The sequence below is a fragment of the Astyanax mexicanus genome, chromosome 9 (genome assembly GCF_023375975.1).
Source record: "Astyanax mexicanus isolate ESR-SI-001 chromosome 9, AstMex3_surface, whole genome shotgun sequence".
Classification (NCBI taxonomy): domain Eukaryota; kingdom Metazoa; phylum Chordata; class Actinopteri; order Characiformes; family Acestrorhamphidae; genus Astyanax; species Astyanax mexicanus.
Window position 1 is genome coordinate 19,922,703 of NC_064416.1, and position 27,852 is coordinate 19,950,554.

The 27,852-nt window shown below is 37.6% G+C and overlaps 1 protein-coding gene across 1 annotated transcript in view; it reads right to left on the reverse strand.

The window, feature by feature from the left end:
- Positions 1-27,852, reverse strand: part of cdh13 (cadherin 13, H-cadherin (heart)) — a 589,258-nt gene that overhangs the window by 314,340 nt on the left and 247,066 nt on the right. Inside the window, exon 5 of the mRNA XM_022679628.2 lies at positions 13,709-13,861. Within this exon, the coding sequence (XP_022535349.2) occupies positions 13,709-13,861 (153 nt within the window). The remainder of the gene's footprint in view (positions 1-13,708; positions 13,862-27,852) is intronic.

A 27,852-nucleotide genomic window follows, 5' to 3' on the forward strand; every position in this document is an offset into this window, starting at 1 on the left:
GTGAGAGAAAAAAGACAAAAGAGTGGGCGAGAGACAGCAAAAGGAAGAGACAGAAAAATAAAGAACGAAAGCGAGAGAGAGAGACGGAAAAAGTGAAAGGCTGGCAGTCAGAGCTCCTGCAGAAGTGCAGTAATTTGCTCCAGCAAAAAGAGCATGTTCCTGTCTCCAGCAGCCTCTCAGCTCTCAGATAGATGCAAGAGAGCTGCCTCTGCTCTTTTAAAATAGACCACATTTTACACATTTCCCCAAACTAGAGAGAAAAGAGAGAGATCACCATGATCTCTATTAGATTGGCCTTTCATTGTTGATGGCGATTCACTCTCCTTTCACTTCTTTAATATAAGACTCCAAGCTTTTCACTCTCAAGCTGAAGCAACAGAGGCAGCCTTCAGCCTCCTCGAGTGCATCCCAATGTCTAGATCTCTGAGGGAATGTGAACTGGAAGGTTTAAGATACACTTCTGTACAGATATGTTATGTATACCATCTGAGGTTATGTTTAGCTCAATAGAATTTAGAAGCTGGAACTGAAGACAAAAAGCTGTAGTAGCAGTAGTACTGAACAAAGATAAAAAAAATATATAACAATAGTGGAAGCAGGAAAACCTTTTGCTGCTACTCGATTTGGAGAGAATATCCTGAGGCCATCTTTAAACTGTTGTTTTGCAAACTGTCTGAGGTCATGTTCACCTCAGTAGAATCTGCAATCGAAGCAGTTGTAGTACAGAACCAAAGATAAAAAAAAGTAACAGTAATGGAATCAGTAAAAACTGTTGACTAAAAAGTAATTAATTACATATTTTCCCAAACTAGAAAAAAAAAGAGAAATCACCATGATCTCTAATAGATTGGCCTTTCATTGTTGATGGCGATTCACTCTCCTTTTACTTCTTTAATATAAGACTCCAAGTTTTTCACTCTTAAGCTGAAGCAACAGAGGCAGCCTTCAGCCTCCTCGAGTGCATCCCAATGTCTAGATCTCTGAGGGAATGTGAACTGGAAGGTTTAAGATACCTTAAGGCAATCTGCACACTAATGTATAGATATGTTATGTATACTATCTGAAGTTAAGTTTAGCTCAATAGAATTTAGAAACGGGAACTGAAGACAAAAAGCTGTAGTAGCAGTAGTACTGAACAAAGATAAAAAAAAAAATAAGAAGAGTGAAAGCAGTAAAACCTTTTGGTGCTACTCGATTTGGAAAGAATATCCTGAGGCCATCTTTAAACTGTTGTTTTGCAAACTGTCTGAGGTCATGTTCACCTCAGTAGAATTTGCAATCGAAGCAGTTGTAGTACAGAACCAAAGATAAAAAAGTAACAGTAAAGGAATCAGTAAAAACTGTTGACTAAAAAGCATGGACCACGTGTCAGGACACTGACTCATTTATTACATATTTTCCTAAACTTGAGAGAAAAGAGAGAGATCAACTTGATTGTTGATGCAAATTCACTCTTTTTTTACTTTAAGCTTTTCCATATCCAGCTAAAGCAACAGAGACAGCCTTAAGCCTCCTCGAGAGCATCCTAATGTCTACATTTTTTAGGGAATTTGAACTAAGGCCATCTGTGCACTGGTATATTATGTACACTGTCTGAGGTCATGTTCGCATCAGTAGAATCTAGAAACTAGAATCGAGGGGAAAAAGCTGGAGTTATAACAAAATATTTAAAAAAGATAAGTATTACAATAGTAAACCTTTTGCCACAACTTGATATGGAAATAATATCTGAGGCCATCTTTAAACTGTTGTTATGCAAACTGTCTGAGGTCTTGTTTGCCTCAATAGAATCTGCAATCGAAGCAATTTTAGTTGCTTACAGGCTGAAGCAACAGAGGCAGCCTTAAGCCTTCTCAAGTGCTTTTTCTTAATGTCTTCTTAACGTCTTTAAAGGGAATCTGAACTAAAAAGTGTAACATATCCTGAGACAACCTGTGCACTGTTATGTTATGTAAACTGTCTGAGCTCATATTCGCCTCAATTAAATAGAGAATTTAGAATCGAAACAAAAAAGCTGTAGTTGTAGTACCGACAAAGTATAAAATGTAACAATAGTTAAACAAAAAAAATATTTTTTATCATGGTAACAAAAGAAGTATTGGAACATCAAGAACAAAACAAATACTTTTCCTGCTTTTGTTGGAATATTGTTCACTGTCTAGTGAACTGTCCAGGGAACTCTTCCTACTAGATTCCAGAGTATTGCTGTGAGGATTTGACTGTATTTAGCAATTGCAAGAGCATTAGTGATGTCTGGATTTTGTATGATCACCACTATGTCCTATGTCATCCCCAACTCACCAACTACAGTAATTCCCAACGCTACTTGATGGTGCACCACCATTCAAGGGAAACACAACACAATACAAAGGGAATTTAATGCACCTCTAGCCCAGCATGCTGCTTGCTGTTAAGCATGGTGCTGGTAGGTTCATATTTATCTGTTCCAGGGAGTCTTATTCTATTGGCAATACTTCCCTAAAGAGACTAGAAAAGCAGCATGGTGTGCATTTGCACATCTGCATTTACAGTATAAGAAAGGGTGCAGAACCCTTTGTTAGCAACCGTGTATAATCAAGGTCTTGAAAGTAAACACTATCTTGCAAAGCTTATCTGAGTTTACATCATATTTCAGAAAAGCTGAAACTTGCTAAATATGTAAAACACCTTCCTCCACCTTAAGATGTTTGTCTCATTACTTTTCCCCACATAAAATGTTAATTATGTTGGCAATACAAAGGTCTTAGATATTAAATATTCATACAATACCCAGTAAAGCTCATTGCTGCACAAAAGAGAGCTGAGTTTAGGCTGTAAATGGAGCTATGCAGTGTTGCTTCAGCATTTTCATACACAGTATAAACTCTGCTTATTACATTTTATAGCCTGCAAGAAGTATAGCAAGCTCAGTCCTTAGGACATTATTCATCATAGAGGAAAAGAAAGTCTCTTATAATTCACACTCTTTTCTTTATGTAGCCAAAATGGTCTGATTCAACTTAACAGCCATCGGGACTTCTATCCTGAATGTCTCAGGACTGCAATGTAATGATTCTTTTTTTATTTTTTCTTAATTGTCGATTATTTGATGAGTAAACAACTATTTCTGAATTTCCTCAAGCACTGCTTCCTGTGGGCATGGCTCCTAGTCTATTGCATGTTTTATCTCACCTGCTCAAGTCTGCACACCTGTTAACGTCACCCTGATGTTCAGTTTTTGCCCTAACACAGCAAAAGTCCACAAAGCAAATGAAATAGTGTCTGATGAAACTTCATATTACTTATATATAATACTTAGGCTTAATTGTGTATGTATTTGTTTAAACCGAGCGAGTGAACAGCTCTTAATTATCCCCCATTGAGTTTTTGTCCTCAGAATATTGTTTAGTGTAGCCGCATGAAGATCATTCAAGTTCCTTGATGATTTTTTAGGAATTCCTCAATTTGAAACAGTGGAAAAAAACCCTTGAGGTGCTTTGAGGAGCATTCAAGGAAAGGTTTTTTAGAAGAAAATGTCCCTTGAATACCTTAAGCTTTCCTGGGTGATGATCAAAGCACCTTTACAGGTTTCTCAAGAGGTTTACACCTAAAGTTCCTTTAAGGAACTTATACTTTTAACAGCATAGAACAGTGCACCGTGACTACAGAGTCTGCTAAATCTTCCTGAAGGCTTTTTTTCAATAAAACGTTTTCTAGGAAAGTCTACCTGCTCTCTGTGCAGCAGCAACTGGCAGTAAACTCACTCTCTGCTTTTTTTTATGTCACTCAAGAAACAGCAAAAGCATTAAATGTGGGATTTAAACTGTGAGAATATGTTTAAATGTGTAATGAGCTGATATGCAGTAAGTATGGCTGTGGTCTTGTCCCATATCTGTAGTGTTTAGACATGTTTAGAGAGACAGAGCAAGTGGGCCGAGTGTTTTCCCCATTATTAACATTTCTCCTCAGCACCTTGTGTACTGCACACTAAGAATGCATTGACTATGAATTTCCTCCTCAACAATTTTTTATTTTATTTTTATAGTCGATGTTGTCCATTATGTCGACTAACCATTGCATTCCTAATCACCTGGAAAGGTAATGCAGCATCTACTGTAGCTTTTCCCTTGCATTGCATTTGCATTGGTGATCAACCCCCGATACAGTGATTAGTCCAACTCTAATTAGTGTTGTATACATTCCATTAAATACATCGCAGCACAGGATAAGAGGTTTACATAAAAAAAATAGAAAAAAAAAACAAAACAAAAAAAAAACAAAGCCAGGATAGAGTATAACTTCCCACTTCCACAGGAAAACCCAAGAGATTTCCACACATACACTCTTTTATGCAGCACACATGCTGAGCATCTGGGTTTTTGGATGGAAACCTCAGTTGGTTTTCCAGCATTTGGAGGAGTTCCAGTCTTTTGAGCCTTCATCTAGCTCTTCATTACCTGGCGGCAGTAATCCAGTGCTCATGTTCACCAGCACTGCTTCGCTTTCCCAGAATTTAGCTCCATTAACTCTGCTTTCTGTTTTCCAGCCTTTCCCGCACTTTCATCATTACTCCACTAAAACTCGGCTTTCCATCCAATAAAGCTTTTGCTAATAAGGCAGGGGGCACGCTGAGGTCATGGAAAACTGGACTGTGAAAAACAGACAAACTGACAAGCAAACACAGGTCGTCTACTTAAACACTCCATACGGCTCATCCAGCCAAAAAGAACGGGTCTCCTAACACAAAGAGAGTCTACTAATGAAATATAATACTCAGTTATTATTTGACATGCTAAATTCACACATCTAATTGGAAAACAAAATGTAAAAGATGTCATGGCATCATGTTTAAAACCATGTTTAAAAACATCTCTCACTAATTAGATCGTTCATAATTGTTTTTTGTAAAGTGTGAAATGTGAGATTCTCCTGACATGTTACTCAACAGATATTACCATGTCATATTAATTTCAGTTTATATACTGTTTTTATATCTATTATTCTCACAGTTTTCTTAACTTTCAAACACTTTGCAAGCTTGTTGAGAAGAGTGCTATGCAAATCAAGATCATTACTATTATTAATGCAATACAAATTATATCAGGACAAGTTGTGGCCTAATTAACTACAATTTCTGTGCCACTCCTAAAACATATAGTGCACGTCTGGGAGCACAAACACACCAGACAGTTCTAAAGTGCTAAAGATGAGCAGAGTGCTTTTAGATTCAGCATTTGGTAAATTTAAGAAAAACTCATTCTTATTTAGCTATATAAACTTTTTTTTTTAATTATTCCCTTTTGCACTTATATTCAATAAATAAAGTAATAAGAAAGTGGCAACACCATTTATTACAATGTAAATGTATTACAATTTTGCTAGGAAGTTGCTATGGTGTATCATGATGTTGTATACGGCTACTATGATGTTGCTATGTAGTTGCAGGGGTGTTGCTAGGTGGCTGCTATGGTATATCATATGATTGGTATTGCATAGTGCTGCTTGATAGTGTCCAATTGGTTACAAATATGTGTTGCTATGTGGTTGCAATGGTGTTGCAATGTGGCTGCTACGGTATGTCTGTATGTCCTGTTGTTGGTATATGTTGCTTAGTTGTGTCATGTGGTTACTATGATGTTGCTATGCGGTTGTAATGGTGTTGCTAGGTGGCTGCTATGATATGTAATCGTTATGGTTGGTATGGTATGGTTTTGCTTGATAGTTTTGAAGTGGTTACAATTATATGTTGCTAGGTAATCACAGTGGTGTTACATGGTGGCTGTTATGGTATATTATGTATTATGTTGGTAGTGTCCAAGTGATTACTTTGATGTTGCTATGTGGTTGCAGTGGTGTTGCTAGGTGACTGCTATGGTATACCATGTGTTTGGTACAGGTTGCTTGGTAGTTTTTTTCCAATAGGCTGTGTTGCTATGTGGTTGCAGTGGTGTTGCTATGTGCCTAAAGTATCCTTTTTTTATTATTTATTTATTTATTTATTTATTTTTATTATTTTATTATAGCTTTTGTTTTCTTATTGTGTGTTTTATATATATGTTAGGGTACTGTTATGGAGTTGCTTGGTTGTTACTAAAGTGTTGACAGAGCATTTTATAACTTGTGCACCCCATTCATTTCTATAGGAGAAAAGAAAATCAATAGTTTGAAAAACTGGCACGTTTGTTAGACGGCTAAATTCCTTCCGAAATATAAATAGATGAATATATATAAATATATCTGACAGCAATGTGAATTTAATTAGGCAATCAAATTAAAACATACTGCCAAATTGAGCACTAATAGCTATTCTATAGTTCCAAAAAGTGAACTTGATGACATGGGTTGAGTCCTAACTACAGTAAAACAATAGAGGATACAGTATTCTATAGTTTCAGTCCAACAAAGCAGATATGCTACAGAAGGAGCTTTTAGAGGGAATTAAGCAGGCGTGACATTGAGGCCTGTCTCCAGACTAGTCCAATAATAGAGCTTTTATCCTCGTGGCCCGGGGTCCAGCAGCACTCTGACCATGAATAGCAGAGTGAAGAGCATAATTACACAGTCACCAGTAGGAGAAAATGCTTCAAATATGTCAATTGCATGGTCAGTTAGACCTTCAGTAGCAATGTTATGCCTTTTTCACTTCAGGAACTGTCCCTCGGTGGATCTGTGTGTGTGTGTGTGTGTGTGTGTGTGTGTGGATGTGTGTGTGTCTGCTTGTCTGCTACTGTATTTGCAGAAAATGTGCAAGCTTTAACAACGGTTTCAGACGGCTGTTGTGTGAAAATAAAAAAGTGTGAATTATTCTGATGATGCAGCTGCTGCCTGTTTGCCCGTGTGTTTGTGTGTGTGTGTGTGTGTGTGTGTTTGTGTGTGTTTGTGTGTGTGTGTGTGTGTGTGCGTGTGTGTGTGTGTAACCTTGACGCTGTGTGTGTTTTCACTCACATCTGTGTTTCTACTCATATCTCCTCTTTAGCTCCTCTCAGAGCTGTGATAGTCTTTATCTCAGTTATGGCTGATAACAGCAGACAGCAGCTCAAGTCCAGCTGTACAGACACACATGAAAGATGCTCCCTAACAAACACACACACACACACACACACACACACACAGAAACAAACAAGCGCAGATACACACAGATCTGCTATGGAATGAACAGACTGGTGGGTCAGTTGCATATTTAGGCTGATATTTTGCATTTAAATGAAACAATCACCACATCTTTTTTTTTTTTTTTTTTTTTTTTTTTTTTTACAATCTGTTACGACTTCAGTTCCAACCAGTCTTTGATTAACCCATTTTTAAATGATAATTCAATTTATTAAGGGAACAAAATCTATTCAAACCAATCTAGCCCGCTATACCTAATAGCTTAGTTGAGCCATTATAGAATTGTTTAAAAGCAGCCATATTATCAGGTTTTGGAGCATGATCCGCCTGTTTAAGATCACGTTACAGCATCTTAATCAGACTTTGACTAGGCTGCTCCAAAACATTTATTAAGTTTTTTCAATAATTTGGAGGTGGACTTGCTGGTGTGCTTCAGATCATTGTCCTGCTGCAGAACCCAAGTACACCTGAGCTTAAATTCTTTTTGGAATGCAATTTCTTTTTTTCTTTTTTTTTATAGAGGCCCAGGAGGGTTTGGATTGTTTTTTTTTTCCTTAATAATGAAATTATCATTTAAAAACTGCCTTTTGTAGTTATTTTTTCTGATATAAAAGTTTGTTTGATTAGCTGACAAATGTAAGTACGACCAAAAAGCAAAAACAAAACCAAAAAAAATCAGTAAGAGGGCAAATACATTTTCACAGCACTGTACACTGACATAGCATTAAGCAATAGCATTGTGTTCCATGACTTTTATTTATTTTTTTTTTTTACCCAAAAGTAGCCCCTGACAGTTAGGGCAGCAGGGAAAGCACTCTCACACCCACTTTCAGGAAGACCCAGTGTCTATTCAGACCACACCTGTAATCATTTACATACCTGCCTGAAAATACAACACACAAGAGGAACATGAGGAAACAGACATAAACACACAGTCAGATCCAGTGGAGGAATGAAAGTGAGGAACCGCAGTGAAATGCGCTGGAGACTGTAAAGGCGTGCTGTTTCTCAGTGGGTGGTGCACAGTGCCTGCAGTGATAGCAGTGGTGGGACACGGTAACTGTGGTGATGACTGGGAGAACAGCCCACAGTCTGCACCGCGCCGGCCGTCATTACTGCTGCCATGAGAGGAGGTGGAATTAACTGAACAGTAATTATTCCTGATGTGCCGTAGCGGGATCAGGCAGAGAACACCGTAATTCCTGCCACCTCGGAATTAGGTGAAGCGCGGCCACACACAGGAGTTATTGGACGCTTGCGCGAGAGTGGAGTGAGTTGGATTCTGGTTGCATGTGTGTGTGTGTGTGTGTCAGGTGGCCAAGATGAGAGCAAGCCCATCTGTGTGATTAGTGAAAAAGAGAGTGTAGCACAAGCTATTAGAGAAGCAATGCTTTCAGCAGAGAGAGAGAGAGAGAGAGAGAGATGGTGATGAGAGAAAGAAAGATTGAACAAGTAAATAAGACTGTGAAAGAGAGAAGGAAAAAGATTGTGAATGTAAATGAGAGAAAAAGATTGTGAAACTGAAAAATGGAAAGAGATTGTGCAAAAAGTAGGAAAACAAGGCCGCAGTGAAAATGAAGAAAGAGAGATTTTAAAAGAGGATTGTGAAAGTGAAAGAAATAAAAGAAGACTGAAAGAGATGAATGTGAGAATCAAAGAATGATGAATATGATGGAAAGAGTCTGTGAAAGAGATAAGGAAAAACAATTGTGAACGTAAGAGAGATATTGTGAAAGTAAAAGATGGAAAGAGATTATGCAAAAAAGAGAAAAGTAGAAAAGTGAAAATGAAAGACAAAAAGTAGATTATGAAATAGATTGTGAACATGAAAGGAACAAAAAGAGAGTGTAAAAAAAGAAAAAAAGAAGAAAAAAAAAGGACTGTAAAGGACAGAGAAATAAAGATTGTGAAAGTGAAAAAGAAAAAGAATGTAAAAGAAAAAAAAGAAACAGTGGTGAAAGTAAAAGAAATAAGAAGAGATTGTGACAGTGAAACAGAACTGTGAAAGTGAGAGAAATAAAATATAAAAGTCAAAGAGGTAGAAAGAGATTGTGAAAGATAGATTAGTGAGGGAGAGGTTGTACAAATGAAAGAAAGTGAAAGAGAATGTGAAGGACAAAAAGTGAGGATATAAAAAACAGAGAGAGAAAGATTATGTGTGTATGCAAATGCAGGCATGGTCAGCGTGTTAATTGTGAATTGTGTGTGTGTGTGTGTGTGTGTGTGTGTGTGTGTCCAGCACTGGACTGAAAGGCCAGTGGTCTTTGATGCATGCTTGTGGCTGGCGTTGTGTGTGTGTGTATGTGTGTGTGTGTGTGTGTGTGTGTGTGTATGTGTGTGTGTGGCTAAGAGAGATATGTAAATGTCAAGTGGTCCACTGAGTGAGGGGCTTTGATCCCACCTGAGCTCCCAAACACTCTGCTGCACAGGCTACAAGGATTCAATTGGCACACACACACACACACACACACACACACACACACACACACTTTGAGTGTGAAATGTTAATACATTTTACCTGAAACAGCACACAGACAGGCCGTATTCTCTTCTACTATGTCAGTAGCCGAATGTTTAAAGGAAGGCTACATTTAGAGGCTCATCTTAAAGCAGCATTATGTAACAATTCTAGCTAAAAATAACTGAATCAAACTCATACTGATGCTCCACTTACTGTAATAGGGAGGATGTTGAAATTCCTGCTTCAGGTTGGAACGCTGCCATCCTGTAATATTACTCACTTCCGTTCACATATTTATTTCACTTCACATATCAAAGCAGCTCTGTATCTCTCAGCATGTCAAAATATAATATTTTTTGAAGAGAGACATTAAAGTGGTATTAGTATTGGCTGATACTCTAAACCAGCTGTATTTAATTAGAATTCAGCATGGTCCAAAATTTCACCAGGCCGATGTGATATTCTGTATACTGAAGAAGCCTAGTTGTTCTGTCAGTGTTTTATGTCATCAACAACAACTAAAAGACAAAACAAATTGCAATATGTATTGTTTTAAATAGACCTGTCACAATAATTACATTATCAACTTATCACATAATAAATGGAAACACCCTCAATAATTTAACATATCAAGTCTATTAATGTGAATCTGTATGTTCACTTTATTTCCAAATGCTTTATTTATTCACTTTGATTTTATTTATATTAGATTTAGGCCTGCCTGTCCTATTAATAATTACATGAATGATAAATCGTACAATATATGGAGAAATGTATATGCTAAACTTGCCCAAAATATCAGCTTTGTTTAAAAACAGCAGTTTTATTTTATTTAATATTATTACTTTAGCAGAGGTTGTTATGTTGTGGGGAAAAACTGATGGGGGGAGTTGTTAATGCTTTTTGTCCCCTGGGGGTTGCCTTAGTTTTAAGGTAGGGTTGTTTTGGGAGTAGAGAGAGAGCAACTGCGAGCAAGGGAGTTTTTTTTCATGCTAAGTAGTTGTGATCAGGTGGAGTAAAGTGGAATATTTTGCACTCTTGTCTCGGTTGTTTCTCTTTAATTCCTCTAAGTAACACCGCGAGGTTACATTACTGTCAGTATCTTTTATAAAATGTATTTTCTGGTGTGCACCATCTGTATTAGCCTTTCTCGCTTTATTCTCCGACTGCAACTTTTCACTGCCTGCTTCTCCTCCGCCCTCCCACATATGCACAGATCTGATTGGTAGAGGAGAGCGTTTGGTGATCTTAAAGCACACGTGATTGGTCTGTAAGTTTACTGCACCACAAAGCACAGAAATCATAAAAACAATAAACATTCTGCCCCTTTAAATGAACACAGTCAGAATTAAATCCTTCTCAGTAGTTTATCGGTTTGGGTCTGGATTGGACAACGTCTGAGTTCAAATAGGAAATTCAAGCCTTGAGAAGGGCATTTTTTATACACGCCTTCCTGGACAAGCTGAGAGATAGAGAATAATATATATATATATATATATATATATATATATATATATATATATATATATATATATATATATATATATATATATATATATATATAAATATATATATATATTTTTTTTTTTTTTTTTTTTTTGAGAGATAGAGAGATAGAGAATTATATATATATATATATATATATATATATATATTTTTTTTTTTTTTTTTTAACAAAGTGTGTTACATTTCTACTACATTTATTTATTTAAATTATAAAGGAAAATATTACAGTCTTAACTTTTTTTTACTTTTTTATGGACTATTGTTATCCGATTTACACAATGTTTTTATTATTCTATAATAATCAATAATATATTATAATATATTTATTATTATATATATATATATATATATATATTATTAATATTTTCTGACAGATTTCCTAGTGTAATAAATCCCCCATTTTTTAAGATGTCACTGTTTTGTTCTCCATTACGAAAGCCACCATTTTGCATGTACAGCTTCATTCCATCCATTCAAGCATCCCATCCACTCTGTGTTTCCTGCAGGAAATCCTCTTTTCTAGCTTCATCGATGTCATTTCGATGTCCGTTCACATCGAGCAGGAAAATCAGTAAGTTCTCCTCAGATCATCTTCAGGGGACGGAAGCCTAAGCAAACCCCCCGTTATCTGACAAACAGCAGAGGACAGGATGAGATAGAAAGCAGGAACTGAGGTCTGAAATCAAAGCAGCAGTTCAATCGGCAGAGCAGCAGAATCAAAGGCTCTGCATTGTCTTTCGTGTTATCTGGAGTAGCCATAGGCCAATCCTTTCTTCTGAAAGGTGGTGCGTGTTGGAAAATCTCTTTTTTCTCACTTTTTCTCTTTAGACAACTAGTACACAGCCGGTCATAGCAATAAATAATAATGTTTTTTGTTTCTTTTTTCTTTTCCTTTAAACTGACTACAATTGCATTGAACACACACACCCTCATACACACACACACACACACACACACACACACAAACTCAGGCCTACACAGGGGACCGTCCTGACTGGCTATTGATCACACAGAATAGATGAAAACTCATCCTTTTCATCATTGCAGAAGGAACATTCCGGCAGATAAGGAGAAACAACTGTGAACGTCATTAATCAGTGGACTTATAAAAGTCTGTATTTGCACAAAACCAGTAAGATAGCCTGAGGATAGAACCATCTGATAGAACTTTACAACCAGCCATTTATTAAAGACAATTAATAATTTTGAGCAAATTATGAACAGACATTATCTAATGCACAGTAAAACAGTGCACCTACAGTCTTCCCAAAGATTTTTTTTTTTTTTTAAATTAAAGGGTTAAGATGTGCATACAGTTATTCAAAGTGGGCTGGTATACAATTATATTGTCTACAAAAACTATATCCATGCATCCATCCATCCATCTATCCAGCCTTCAATCCTTTTATCTATCCATCCTTCTAAAATACTGTATTACATTTTCTGGCATGTATCACCACCACAGCAAAAAAAAAAAAACTAATTCAGGACCATTTTCTACAAACCACTGTGACTCTAACAAACAAATAACAAAGATCAAAGCGATGGTCCAGATGGTTCAGATATTTAGACACATCTCTGATGAGAATGTGTAGTTGCACCGAATGTGAGGAAGAGTACTTTTAAAACATGCATTGTAGTGTGGCCTCCTTTCAGAATGGATGAATCTGGCGGTTTTATCAGGGCTCTGTTGTGCTCTCTTTTATTGTGCTAGTGCACTTCATGTCTATAATTCTGTGATTATTTGCTTTAACTGTCTTTAACATCATAAATAAGAAGATAAAGACTGGGTTTCCTCTTTACCCTCTTGCATCACCACCAACAACAGCTGCATGTTTGTGCAGGTAACCAGCAAAAGCTGTTGGAAAGATATGATGCAGCCAGAAAACCTACCAGACCACTCTGCTTTTGTTGCCTCTCTGTTCATGATTACTACTGCATTCAGATTAAAAGATCAAACCTCACAGACTGCTGCTTTAGGGACAAACAGTGTCTGTTCTTTTAGGCCGTTTTTACACCAGCACTATTTGGTCTGGTTAAAACGGACTATAGTTTGTTTGTACTCTTAGTGCGGTACGATTGAGCAGGTGTGAAAACAGTAATCAGATTTGGGTGCGGATCAAAACACCCAGACTTAGACCTGCTAATGGAGGTGAGGTGAGGTCTCAAACCAACTCTGAAACTGTTCACTTGTGGTGAGAACAAGATCTGGTCTAGATCCAACACAGCTATCAAATATATGCTCCAAGTAAACAAACTCATCAACTGATTCGGACCAGATAAACAAACTACAGGTGTGAAAACGCCCATAAAATCAGATCTGATTTCCACATCTGGTTAAGAAGGTCCCCTTCATGCCCTATTACAAACAAACACACACTTAAAAAAAACACTTCACACTCAAACATCATTTAGCATTAGCTAACAAGATAACAAGTCTTATCTGAAGGGACAACAGAAAACACTTCCTTGTGCCAAGCAGAGCAGGGGAGTCTCCAGGTCCAGCTCCATGTATCACATAATATCACATAACACCAGTCACACCAAACACTCATTACAGGTTCTGAGATAAACCAGATCCAGAGCTCTACAAAACCCAATCACAGCAACCGCAGCAGAATATAAAGCCCATACTGAAGCAGCAGTACTTACATGGTAGAAGGCTATGGCCTCTCGGTCTAGAGCCCGGCTCACCGCCACCTCGCCCGTACGTCTGTTGATGCTGAACACGCCCTTTGGGTCCTGGTCCGCCCCCTTCCCCGTCAACCGGAAGTAATGATCATCTTTCATATCATATGAAATCACCTGAGTCATGACACACACATACACACAGATCAGGAAGGTGTGTGACGGTTTCAGGAGTTTACATTTGTATCTGCATAAATGGCCTTTTTTTAGAGAACAGAAATTATGAATTATTTGGATAGTCAATGCCTCAGATGTTCAACTGAATGTTAGTCAACTGATTTATTATTTATTTATTAAATGCAACTTAACAGAACCTAACACTACACCAAACCCTAACCCTAACCCTAACCCTAACCATGAATCAACCCTAAAACCTAACCCTAACCAAAATAATACCCTAAATATAACTTTAACCCTAACCCTGAAGAAAACTTTAACCTAAACCTTACATTTTACCCTAAGCCTAACCCTAACCTTAATCATATCCTAAACTCAACCTTTAATATGACTCTATCCCTAACCCTAACACAAACCATATTCTAAACCCAGCCCTAAATATAACTCTAACCCTAACCCAAGCATACCTTACACTAAACCCTAAACTTAACCCTAAACCTAACCCAAACACAAACCAAACCTTACCCTAAACCTTACATTTAACCCTAACCCAAAGTATATCATAAATTCACCCCCTAATATAAAACTAACCCTAACCCTAAAGAAAACTTTAACCTAAACCTTAAATTTAACCCTAAACCAAACCTTAACCTAAACCTTAAATTTAACCCTAAACCAAACCTTAACCTAAACCTTAAATTTAACCCTAAACCAAACCTTAACCTAAACCTTAAATTTAACCCTAAACCAAACCTTAACCAAAACCTTAAATTTAACCCTAAACCAAACCTTAAACTAAACCTTAAATTTAACCCTAAACCAAACCTTAACCTGAACCTTAAATTTAACCCTTAAACCCTAACACAAACCATATCCTAAACTCAACCTTTAACATAACTCTAACCCTAACTCTAAACGAAACCTTAATCTAAACCTTACATTTAACCTTAAACCTTATCCTAAACCAAACCATATTCTAAACTCAACCCTAAATATAACTCTAACCCTTACCCTAAACCAAACCTAAACCTTAAATTTAACCCTAAAACCTTGCCCTAACCCAAACCATATCCTCTGAATAGCCATGCATATCTGCATATCCATATCCTCTGCATCTATGAGGCATCTAGTATGGACCGTCTAAATATGCACATTTCATTTGTATTACAAATTCAGTTTATTTATTTATTATGTCATAATAAATATGAGTGTTATTAGATTATTTGTGTTGTTTGAAATAACAATTTAAGGTTGATGAATTGGATGGTGTCTGGGTGGTTCCTATGGTGTCCTAGGTGGTTGACTGCCAGGGGGGTGGTTTTAGTGCTACTATGCCATTCGCTAACTAATAGGTAAATCTATGCAAATAGTTCTGGATTTTTTAGTACATTATAACATGTAATATAGAGATTTCTTTTTTGTATCTAATGAATTAATGCAGAAGGTGATCAGGATGTATGTGGCAGTGATGAAAGGATGTTGTTATCTCCATTATAATACAACCCGAGCAAACTGACATTTAGTAATGTCTAATTCAAAGAACCCAACCCTAATAAACTCATCTTTTGTGTTTCTTAAAATAAAGTGTTAGCAAACACATAAATAAGCAAACTGATATATTAAAACACCCAATGGCTTGACTGGCATTTTACACATTAAAGGGGAAATTGTGTGCATTTGATCATTTTGCCAAATTATCGCTCTAATCACATGTACACAGTGTACAGTGTACAGATGGGAGGATTAGGCTAATCACGTCAAATGGAACAAATCAGACTGACTGATTGTGCTGTATGACGTGTGTGAAAGTAATATGACATTGTAATGGTTTTAATGAAGGCGCTTTAAAATGTCACGTCTCTGCACAGCGTATGGAGAGTCCTGAGAGATAAGTACTCTGCTAGTTTACGGGAGATCAGCGGTACTCACATGCGACTGGCAATATCCAGAGTGTTCAATCAGGGTGCAGCAGGTTAGGAGAAAAGAGAACACAGCACAGCAAGTTAATCACACACATGCTTTCACACACACACACACACATGCAGTGTGCCTAAAAAAATAAATACATCATATCGTTATTATATACATTGTTTTTCTAGCACAGAGAGACCATTACCATGAACAAGCTGCTACGACTTCATTTGAAACCAGTGGTTTTAATTTGTTCATGTTTTGTATATATTTAATGATCGATTGCATATGAAAAGTCCAGGATTTGTATTTATGACAGTGGTTTAAAAAAGAAAATCCACTCTCTAACTGTAGGGGGAGTATAAGAAGAAAAGTATTATTAATAATTACATGTTTTACACAAATAAAGGGAAGTCGCAGGTTCGAACCCCAGCTTAAGCAGCTTTGCCATCAAGCTGCCGGTGCTCAGAGGGAGCAAAATTAGCCCTGCTCCCTGCAGGTGGGTAGATGGCGCTCTCTCCACACATCATTCCTACGCTGATGTCCATAGCACATGGCGTCTGTGAGCTGATGTACCGTAGCCGAGCCGCTGCGCTTTCCTCCGAGCTCGCTGGCTGCTCAGCAATGCTGCATCAGCAGCAGCTCAAAAAGAGGTGGTGGCTGACTTCACATGTATCAGAGGAATCATGTGTTAGTCTTCACCCTCCTGGTGTGTTGGGGTATCACTAGTAATAGGGGGAGTCCTAATGAGTGGGTTGGGTAATTGGCCGTGTAAATTGGGGAGAAAATGGGAAAAATTTGAAATTAAATTATAAAAAAATTAAAATAATAAATAAAAAAGCCCAAGCTCATTCTAAACACCATAATAACATTTTTTTTATTATATTACAACAAAATTAAAATTTATTATAAAATATATATAAATCAATATTTGGTGGAAAATCCCTGTTTTTTAATTAACAGTTTTCATGCATCTTAGCATGTTCTCCTCCACCAGTCTTACACACTGCTTTGGATAACTTTATGCCACTCCTGGTGCAAAAATTCAAGCAGTTCAGGCTTGAATTTTTTTAAGTTTTGAAGTTCTTTTTTTTATTATTTGATGTACAGTTTCCATATAATTTATATTTTTGGTGAAGTATGATTTTATTTGTTGTTGTTGTTGAGAATTAATGAGGTGCAAAACTTGTTCTCCTTCTACAGACATGCTAACCCCACTGAAAGCTGATCCAATTTCTGACCTTTTATTGGTCTTTAATTGCATTATAATGCTGTTTTATCATAATGCCATCATATCAGTCACAATATATTCTGGGACAATATATAATCTAGGAAAATGAGTTATTGTTAAAGGCCTAAATTTAGGAGTGTATTATGGCATTGTGGTTTATCATAGTAAAGCTCTGTTGCCCTGATGGCTTCATCATTACACACATGGTGAGTTTCCTCAGATAGAAAAGCTTATAATTATTTTATTGCTTTTAAAATTCCCTTCATATGTTGAGGCTGTTCATACTTGAAGCTTGGTAACAGCTGGGGAAGATATTTAGAATACAGTCTTCTCTGTTTATCTCAATCTTTCTAATGAGATTCAGGAGAAATTGCATCATTTTGGCTACTAAAAGCGCTTGTATTTCATTAAGCTAATTCAATTCTGACGCAGGACTGATGTGGTCTCTAGAAAAACATGCAAATCACACTAATGAATACGTTATTAGCTCTTATTTAATGACACAACAGGCTGACAGTGAACATGTGCTCATTTGCAACTGCCTACACACAAACATGTGTGTGTTCACACTAATGAATTTATAATTATCACAGTGGTATACGCACATGTCTTTCAAAATACACATCTAACCTTAGACGACATTTAGAAACTGTACCTGGGTTTAGTTTAATAAAGAAAGCTCAGTACTTGGAAGTAATATAGTATAGAGCTCAAATGTTCATAAAACACTGTTGTTTCTTCATTAAAAGTGGTAATTGCAACATAACGGAAACAGAGCTGTAAAACAGGCCAATTAAAAAAAAAAAAACAGAACTGTTATAATATTTGTTTTTGCACCCTCAAACTGACATAAACCTATCCCTCTATAGAATATGTGGCTAGCCCTAGTCAGATCTAGGCTGCAAATCCCAACTGGCATTTCAGGAGAATTTGCTGTTGTAGTTTTCCTAGAAAATATTTTATGAGGCCTCCAAAAAATCAATATTGGCATATAAAACTACATCTGGGTATTTTCTACCCTAACCAAAGCCACACCTTTTTTATTCTGACATCAGGGCACAAACAGATATCTTAAAATACATAATAGATGCATTCCAGTGCTGAAGCTACTCCATAAACAGTCAAATCAAGTCCACCCCCAAATCAACCCAAGACCACACATCAGTAGTGGTAGTAAAAGCAGTAGTATTATAGAGTTTAATATATTTTGATTTATGTGTGTCATCGAATCATCCAGTCTGACAGAAACAAGAGAAGTGCTTGATATGAACTAATGAGGGGTTGGCAATACTTTGCAAAGTAATATTACAAACAGGTTTAAAAAATAGTAAAGTAATAAGACACAGATGAAACAGATCAGTACTCTGGAGATAAGGAGTATGGGAAGAATCCCTGAACTTGTAAGGATAAATGGATCTCAGATCCTGATATTGTTATTTTGTTCCACCCTTACATGTAACTGGTTGGCATATCTTTATTGTTAATTAGAAACCCTTTAAACATATTTGGTGAAATTAAGAACTGCTGGTCTAAATGCTTCACTGTTGTCGAGCACATAAGGTCAAATTTAATTATCTGTCTGATGACGTGCATGCTCCTTTTAACAGCCATCTGCCAATGCTGATATCATGCACTGAATAAAAATCATTAAATCATTTGCTAAACCATGCTGTATATAGTGTGGAAATGCTTACAGTAAACAAGAAAAAACAACTGTAAAAGATTTAAAACCCAAGGAAATGAAAGTCCAGTAATCGCATTTACTAATCCTCTTCCTTATCTTCAGCATACATGGCCTTCAACTCAGATCATTCACTAATGCTGATTCTATTTTGTTCATTTTTCATAATTAATTACGGGCTCTGTTAACCCTGAGTACATGATTGTAATGAGAAACACTCACTCAGCTAAACAGTTTCAGTGAGTGATCTGAGCGAACATGAAGCCTGCAAAACCCACAACATACACCAAGGCTATCAGAGAGCTGGACAGCTAAAAGAGTTTCCAGCTGGTAGAGAGTTATTACATGACATTCTGCAACAGGATGGAATAGACAGAGGAGAACTAAGTACCACTGATCTAAACACATTAATATACAGCTAAACATTGCTGAACTCTAACAGATTTAATACTCTTTCTCACCCCAAGAACTGACCATGGTATAGCAGGGCTAAGCATCTTGATGTAACATATCTTGTAAAAATGGAAGGTTAAAAGTTTGGTTCTCAACAAATACTGGTAAATGGTTATGATTACATGTAGGGATGCACCAATGTGGGAATTCTGGGCTTACGGCGATATCCGATAATATATAGGTATGTATGTATCTGCCAATGTCAATGCTGATAAAGACATTAAAAACTTAGAGATACACTAGACACACTTGTAGAAACAAATGTAACAAGGGGTCTCCTAAAAATATATATTTTTTGGTCATTGTCAGCTAATTGTATAAATGTGGCCAAGCCTTACTTGGTCCTTTTCCAGTGTACAATAAATACATTAGCAAGAATTGGACCCACCACCCCCTGAATAATGAGTATTGTAACTGACACTGTAATGAAAAGATCCATGTTGAGTTGGCTATGTTGTGCAGAAATACAGGTGTGCGCAACTGACTGATTAAAACCATAACAACAGTCAACAGTAAGAGAATTATTCAATTTTGTGTGTTTTGAACCATGCAATGGTGTATTTTTTGCACCCTCACGATACAAAAGACACACTGACACGCCCTAAATCCAGCTGCGAGATGCATAATTGACCTTTGTGCTATATATCGCTAAAATTGGGCCCCTAGAGTTGACTGCCTCGTGTCTTTGTTCCAACATAATGATTCCTCAGCCTTTTTTCAGTTAAATCTTCGGCTGGGATATGACTAAAAGTCTTCTTGTCTCAATAGGCTTAAGAGAAATGGTGATATACACAAAAATGATGACGACTCTGTTGGGTGTCACCCTTCCAGAAATGAAATCATTCCCACACAAATGACCCATACACTTTCAGTGGCCACAGGACGCTATCGGTGGACTATTCTCAGGCCAGCAGTGACACTGAGGTGTTTAAAAACTCCAGCAGCACTGCTGTGCCTGACCACTCGTAACAGCAGAACATGCATTAACACACCACCACCATCTTCTGCATCAATGCAGTGCTGAGAATGACCCACCATCTACATTAATACAGAAAAACAAAAAAGGACTACAGTCTGTAATTGCAAAGTTACTGTATATAACTACAAAGTGCTCCTATATGATCAGAGGAGCTGAAATGAAATGGATAATGGGTGGTAATAATGTTCTGCTTGATCTGTGTACAGCAACCTATGTGGCATGTGCAAAATTTTTCATTTCAACTACATCAATATTTATGTGTTGTACAGCCCTAGTTAAAGGCCACCAGAGCCTAGCCCCTTGTGTGTAGAACACATATTAAAATAGAACAGAAGACTATAAAACAATGCAGTTTTTAAAGCCCATAGAGACTGTGTGGGGTGTAAATGCCTACATTCATTCAAATGTAATTAACTCAGAAGCACACTGCGATCACGAACACTGCAGCAGCATGGGTAACACAGGGTAAAGGGATTATTTAACAAGTAAATATAATTACCATAATATAACTGAAAGACAATAATTCATATGATTTGGCCAGAGAACTGCTCATTCATTCATCTTTGCACAGATACTGAAGTGGAAGGGAGGCTGCTGTTCATACTGAGGTCTACAGTATTACACTAGCTGTGCTCTTTGGACAGATGGAGCTCCACAGCTTGATCTTTCTCACCGAATCTGACCACTCTGTTCTGAACATCTTATCCTTCAGTCCAGGAGAAGCAAGGGAACGTGTACAGCACTGTATGGAATCTGGCAGAAGGGAATACAGATGGGATGAGTTAGAGGCTGAGAATTAGGTCTTCCCTGGGTTCCCATTCCAGAAAAAGAAAGGCTCTCTCCACATTTTCCCACTGGGAAGTTGAGGAGCATCCTGTTTCCTGTTTCTGATTTAGTCCCTTTCAGAATGAGCTGTTTAAGTGCTCTGTCTGTTTATGCAAACAAAGAAAATTCATGGCAAAACATGAACAAGATATTACATCTCCTCCATCTGCTGACTTGCCATGGACAGTAGGTACAGATCCCTCAGTCAGATGAAGTCTGCTGGTTAATCCTGCTGTCTACTGTCTAAGGTTCTCAACAAAATTACCAAATGGTGTTTCTTCAAATTATCTATTGGGTGAGGCTCTGGTGAGGGTTGACGGGTAATTACAATAAAGGAGCTATCCAAATAGACCACTGCAGTTGTCATCATTTTGTAGTCTGGTTAGTAATGTGGCTTGTAGTGCAGTGGTCTGTTTATCTTAAGAAAATTCAGTTTAGGTATATTATGCAGTGAAATAAATGAGAGAAGTATGGTGTTTCTGGCTTGTTGTTTTAGTACATTTAGCCATGCTAAGCATTTTTTTCCTTATAATAGATGCAAATGCAGCGCAGGTTTATTAGTCCAAAAACACAAGGCAAAAATCGTCGGGCAGGCAGTAAATCCAGAAAAACAGAAATGGGAAACACAGTATAAACACTTGATAACACAGGTGTGGCAATAATTCGCAACTGGAGCAAAAGAGAGTAAGAAAACCAGTATAAATAATCAGGTGATGTCCTACAGGTGTGTGGGAGGGGCAGAGTCAGCCTATTAGTACTCTGGAGAGGCTGATCTTAAAAGTGCAGGTGTGGCAATAGATTTAAAAAAAATCCCATGTTAAGCTTTACACACATTAAGCGTTTTACACTCTTTCCTTAATTTTTCTTCATCTAGCTAGGTTAGCTTTGTGGTTCTGGGGTTTCACTATGCTGCTTGCTTTAGTGTTTTCCTGCTGTAACACACCCAGCTCACCTCAGTGAGGACAGTTGAATGATTAGTTGGGTCAGGTGTGCTGTAATTAGTATAAACCAGCGACTTTATATAAACAATAAAACCTGTGGGAAGTGCTACTCCTAAACCAGGACTGAGCACCACTAAGCAGCTAAAGTTCACTTTCTCTTATTATTTGAATTTTTAAACTCTATCACAAGCTATAACTGCTTCACATCACCAGACTCAAAGTAATGATCATATGTGAAGAAGGATAATAATCCAAAACATGATGCAACCGGAGTTTCACAGTAACTGTTGCTGGCATTCTGAGTCGCAGTTCTGTGACGTCAGTTTAGTGGGATGTAGCATTAGCTAAAAGCTAGAATTATTCACATTACGACAGTTAAAAGATCTCATAATTTAGAGGATCCAGTGTTCAGGATCAGGGGGAAATGTACACAGAATAAAAAGTATAGAGTTCTCAACTAGGGGTGTGATATATCGTATCATACGCAATAGTATCCCCAACATTTTTGAATATTGTGAACAAGATTATACCCTGAAATATGGTGCCATATCACCCACCCCTAATTATCACATCAGGGTACTACTTTTTTGCTGTTTTTAGCAAAAGAAAAATTCCACACTGTTCTTATTTCTCATTAAATATCAACTAGAGACAGATTATATCTGCCCAGTATAATTTATTTAACTTTAATCCTGGATATATGGAGATATTTGGAGTGCATTATTATAGTATCATGACATTCTGGATTATTGACTTATGTTACAAATATATATATATATATATATATATATATATATATATATATATATATATATATATATATATATATATATATATATATATATATACATATATATATATATATGTGAGGGGTGTGCCATATCATATCAAATGCAAGAATACATCAGTGTACAGTGTTCAGTTCAGTGTTTTGTCATGTCGCCAAGAGTATTGTTATCTCAAAAATACCATAAAATATCAAAAAATCATGATATTATTATAGGGCCATATCACCCACCCGTATTCTGAACATTTTTATTTATTTATTTATTTTTTTAGGGTTCTCCTCTGGCTCTGCTTTTCCTCCACCTCTATAAGACTCACAGTGGTTGCTATGGAAGTGTGCTCTCCACATGCGGGGTCAAGCTTGTTTTTCATGTTGCTGTACACACAAGCAAGCAGCTGCGCTATCGATCTCTCCGAACAATAGAAGGGAAAAAGGGGAAAATAAAGAGCACAGAGAACTTTTCTATGGGAGCGGCGAGTTTATTAGAGGTGTGATGAGCTCCTGCAGAGAAGAACGGAGGGAAGGAGATAGCATAGACAACAGCGATGGAGATGGAAGGAGGAGGGAGAAAAAGAAAAGTGGCAAAGTTTGATCGAGGGAGAAGGATGAGGAGGAGGAGGAGAGCTGGGCGAGCAGAGAGAAAGAGAGAGAGAGAGAGAGAAAGAGAGAGAGAAGGAGAGAGAAGCGCCACGAGGAGTTTAGAGTGATCAAGGCTAGCTGCAGGGTGCTTGGGAGGTGCTGGGTTGCTGTGGCAATTGATCGCAGGAGGGGTGGTACGCTACTCCGCTGTTTACAGTACACACACACACAGACAGATACACACACACACACACACCAGTGGCTGTTTGAACAAACACAAACGCACAGTCGCACATTGGTGCATTCGCGCAAGCTCTCTCGGCTTTCTTCTCAGTCATTAAAGGCCCGCAGAGAGCAGCCCACTGGGAGATGCTCACCTATTTCTATCAGTTCTCATTAGGAGCAGAGAGAACATGAAAGAGGAGCGGGCCGCCGCCACTGTCTGAGTACGACAGGGAGGAGGGGCTCCAAACACCCGCTCTACACTCACAGTGAAGCTGAGATGGGGAGGAGAGGAGGAAACCACACACGCACACACACATACACACACACACACACACTCAGACACAAACACATACACACACCCCTAATATACTAAGAGTGAAACTAAGAGTGAGACTAAGAGTCTGCCTAGCAGTGAATGGGTTCCTTGCTCAAATTTACACCTGGGTTCTTCACAAACCTGTTCTAGGGCAGGGGTCTCAACTAACAGCCCACAACAGGCCTCATCCAGTCAATGAAGCAAGATCATTCATGGGAGTTGAACTTAAGGTGTAGTGAAACAAACTTTTGTTGAATAGCCATTCTCCATTTACCACCGGCATTCCCAAATACAGTCTTTTTAGCCAAAACTCCCAACAGGCTTACAATTTAGCAAGAGATGGAATTTTTCTGGTAACATCTACAGAAAACCTCATAAGATTGTACCATATGTGAGATTAACAGGTTCCACTATTAAAAAGAAACCCCAATAGGACCATCCTACAAAGAACCCAACCCATCATAAGTGCAGCCTAGGCTTTGGAATGCAGCCATTTTCAATTTGAGGACATATTTAAACCTTGCATTTAATGGGTTTCTGCAGCTGTGAGTAAAGTCTGTACTGCCTGTATTGGATCTCATGGTTAAACAATGATCAGCTGCGTCCTGTGACCTCGCATAGCATCATGTGATCTGACCAGTTCTCAGGATTGGATTACTTATTGCAGATTTGGCTGAAAATAATTTAATACCTCCACAAATACACACCCTCAAAGATATGACCTTATTTTTTTATTGGTTTTTGTATTATATCATACAATCCACCATAGTTTTAAATAACCCAAGAATAAAAAAGAGCACTTGAATGTACGGTTCTGAAAAAAAATAAGACCACTTAAAAATGATGGGTTTCTTTGATTTTATCAAATAAAATAAAAAAACGATGGAATATAATCAAGAGGAATCAAGCCGTCAAACCAAGCTGAACTGCTTGAATTTTTGCACCAAGAGTGGCATAAAGTTATTCAAAAGCAGTGTGTAAGACTGGTGAAGGAAAACATGCCAAGGTGCATGAAAACTGTGATTAAAAACAGGGTTATTCCACCAAATATTGATTTCTGAACTCTTAAAACTTTATGAATATGAACTGTTTTTTTTTTTGGCATTATTTGAGGTCTGAAAGCTCTGCATCTTTTTTGTTATTTCAGCCTCATTTTCATTTAATTTCTCATTTTCTGCAAACAAATGCTCTAAATGACAATGTTTTAATTTGGTATTTGGTAGAAATGTTGTCTGTAGTTTATAGAATAAAACCACAATGTTCATTTTACTCAAATATAAAGCTATAAATAGCTAAATCAGAGAAACTAATTCAGAAAATGAAGTGGTCCCTTTTTCCAGAGCTGTATTTACCTATTTCCTCAAGGCTAATGCACTTAAACATTCACAGAGAGAAAGAGAAAGAGCGAGAGACAGAGAGAGAGAGAGAGAGAGTACCTCACATTTATCAGCAGAAGGTCAGAGCTGTGGATGTGCAATGGCAATCAACAGCAGAGGTAGGTCCATTCTGATTGTTCACAGACAAGGATGTAATTAGAACAGCAATGGAACTGAGCGCCACTGACCTTGTCCGTGCTCGGCTGCGCTGATGACACGGCCGCAGCCAAAGCCACGTGCACACACACACTCATCAACTCCCCAATAGTACAGAACAATGGCGCAATTAGTCCATTTGATTGGTTAAAGCATTTGGAAATCAGCTGAAGGTGTGAAGGGGGAGTTTGGAATGATTAATAATAATCGGACACTGATTGGGAAGAGAACAGGAGAAAAAGTAACAACTTTTTCCTGCACAGAACTGCTAGCAGAGGTGCCAAGGAGTGACGGGCCCCCACAGCCGCCACAGAGTGATGAGAAAGTAATGGAGAGGCAGATGAAGGAGGATGATAAGTTATCTAAGGCAGAGGTGACCACCACTGCAGTTTCAGCCCAGCAGGTAGAAGGATATCAGAGAAAATCTTCTCCAGGTCACCTTATGTAAATACGCATCAAAAAAACACAAGATTATACAGCCCTGCTGAGAGCATGCATTACAGAGTGATGAAGAAATGAGGGAAATCATCATCTCTCAGACCGAAAGCAGCTATTTTCACAGCTATATTTTGATGATGCCCACTTTAGCTCATTAAAATCTTCTGCAAGAGGGGCTGGGTAGATGCAGATTCACATTTCTCTGAGAAAAATATAAACGAGAATGTAGGTTTAGAGCTTTTTGGGTGTCCCTGGATTTTCAATTACTTTATGATCCATAGCTGAAGACAGTTAGGTTAACAAAGTGGGTTTGACACTGGGAGGTCATTGGTTTGATGCACTTGTCTGGCAGGAATTAAGGTTGGGGAAGTGAAGGAACAGAATTTTCGTCTCCCTCAAAATCCAGTCTTTGCACTACATGTACAATTATTGAGAAAGCCCATTTAGACCATTTAAAAATGATGAGCTACTTTGATTTTACCAGATTGAAAATTTCTGGAATATAATCAAGAGGAAGATGGATGATCACAAGCCATCAAACCAAACTGAACTGCTTGAATTTTTGCAACAGAAGTGGCTTAAAGTTATCCAAAAGCAGTGGGTAAGACTGGTGGAGGAGAACATGCCAAGATACCAAGAAACTGTGATTAAATACCAGGGTTATTGGTTATTGTTTTCTTTGCATTATTTAAGGTCTGAAAGCTCTGCATCTTTTTTTTCAGACATTTCTCATTTTCTGCAAATAAATGCTCTAAATGACAATATTTTACTTTGAAATTTGGGAGACATGTTGTCCATAGTTTATAGAATAAAACAACAATGTTTATTTTACTCAAACATATACCTATAAATAGCACAATCAGAGAAACTGATTCAGAAACTGAAGTGATTTCTTATTTTTTTCCAAGAGCTGTACATCTGGCAAACCAGATGACTATGCCAAAACAGCATGCAATTATATCTCAGGCTGAGTACTGGTGTGGTCTGATTAGACAATGGGTCATAGCCACAAGAGGGTATAAAACTGCTTCCACCACTGCCCGCATAAAAAGGCACGCAGAAGCTGATTTTGGGTAGTATACCTCATGCTGAGAGATTTCTGCCTCTTAGTCATGCCTCTTTCATTCAATCAAAGACATTTTATCGAGTTGACAGGCTTTTTGAGAGGAAGCTGGGAGACACTGGAGGCACTTCATGACTGCAAGCACTGTTCAATTTGGCCTCAAACACGTCACAACACATTATGCAGCATTTTGACAGAACTACATTAAACTAAAGCCAAAGAGAGACTACAGAAATAACTACTTTTTTTATCAATGTAAAGCTCAAAAAGAGGCAGTAAACTAAATAGTAAATTGATACCAAACATGATACATTATGTCTTTATTAATGGATGCTCAAAAAGCTTACTACTAATTTGCTTATCTCAAAATTGAGTTTAATAATCATAAATAAACAAATAAATAAAAATACTTTTTCAAAAATGTTAAAATCTTTTCAAATGAACAGATAGTTCTTATTCTTGCCAATAAAGGGTTAACCATAAGACAAGGAAGGAATCCCAGTCCAACAGCCTAGAGAAAGTAACCACCCTGTTTACTAGAGTGCATCCCGATAAATCAGCATGGCCCAGTGTCAAATCTCTCATAATCCCATGCAAGTCATGTAACAACAAGCGTGAAATTGGGGCAAATCTGTGCTTTATTTCCTTCCCCTCCTTAATGCCCTCTTATCAGCATGGATTTCACATTAACAGGATCCATAGGGAGGCATTAAAATGGAAAGATGCTGGAATAACACAATCCAACTCACACTTCAGGCTGTTATCATCCTTGGGAGAACTGTCATGATCGGAGTATTGAACTACGAAGCGGCAGCCAGCGCATCCTTCGGAAGCTTTCGAACCCAGTTAACACAATCAATTAGTGTAAATGAACAGGGCCCCAGGTAGAGCCATACTGAGAGATCCAGCACTACACCTGCTTATGCTTTCCAAAGCCTTCCAAAGCTCAAACCCTGGAGTAAAACTTCAAGTTCAAGTTCTGCAGTATTGTGTGCATCCAAACGCCATGAATACATGAATCCACAGATAG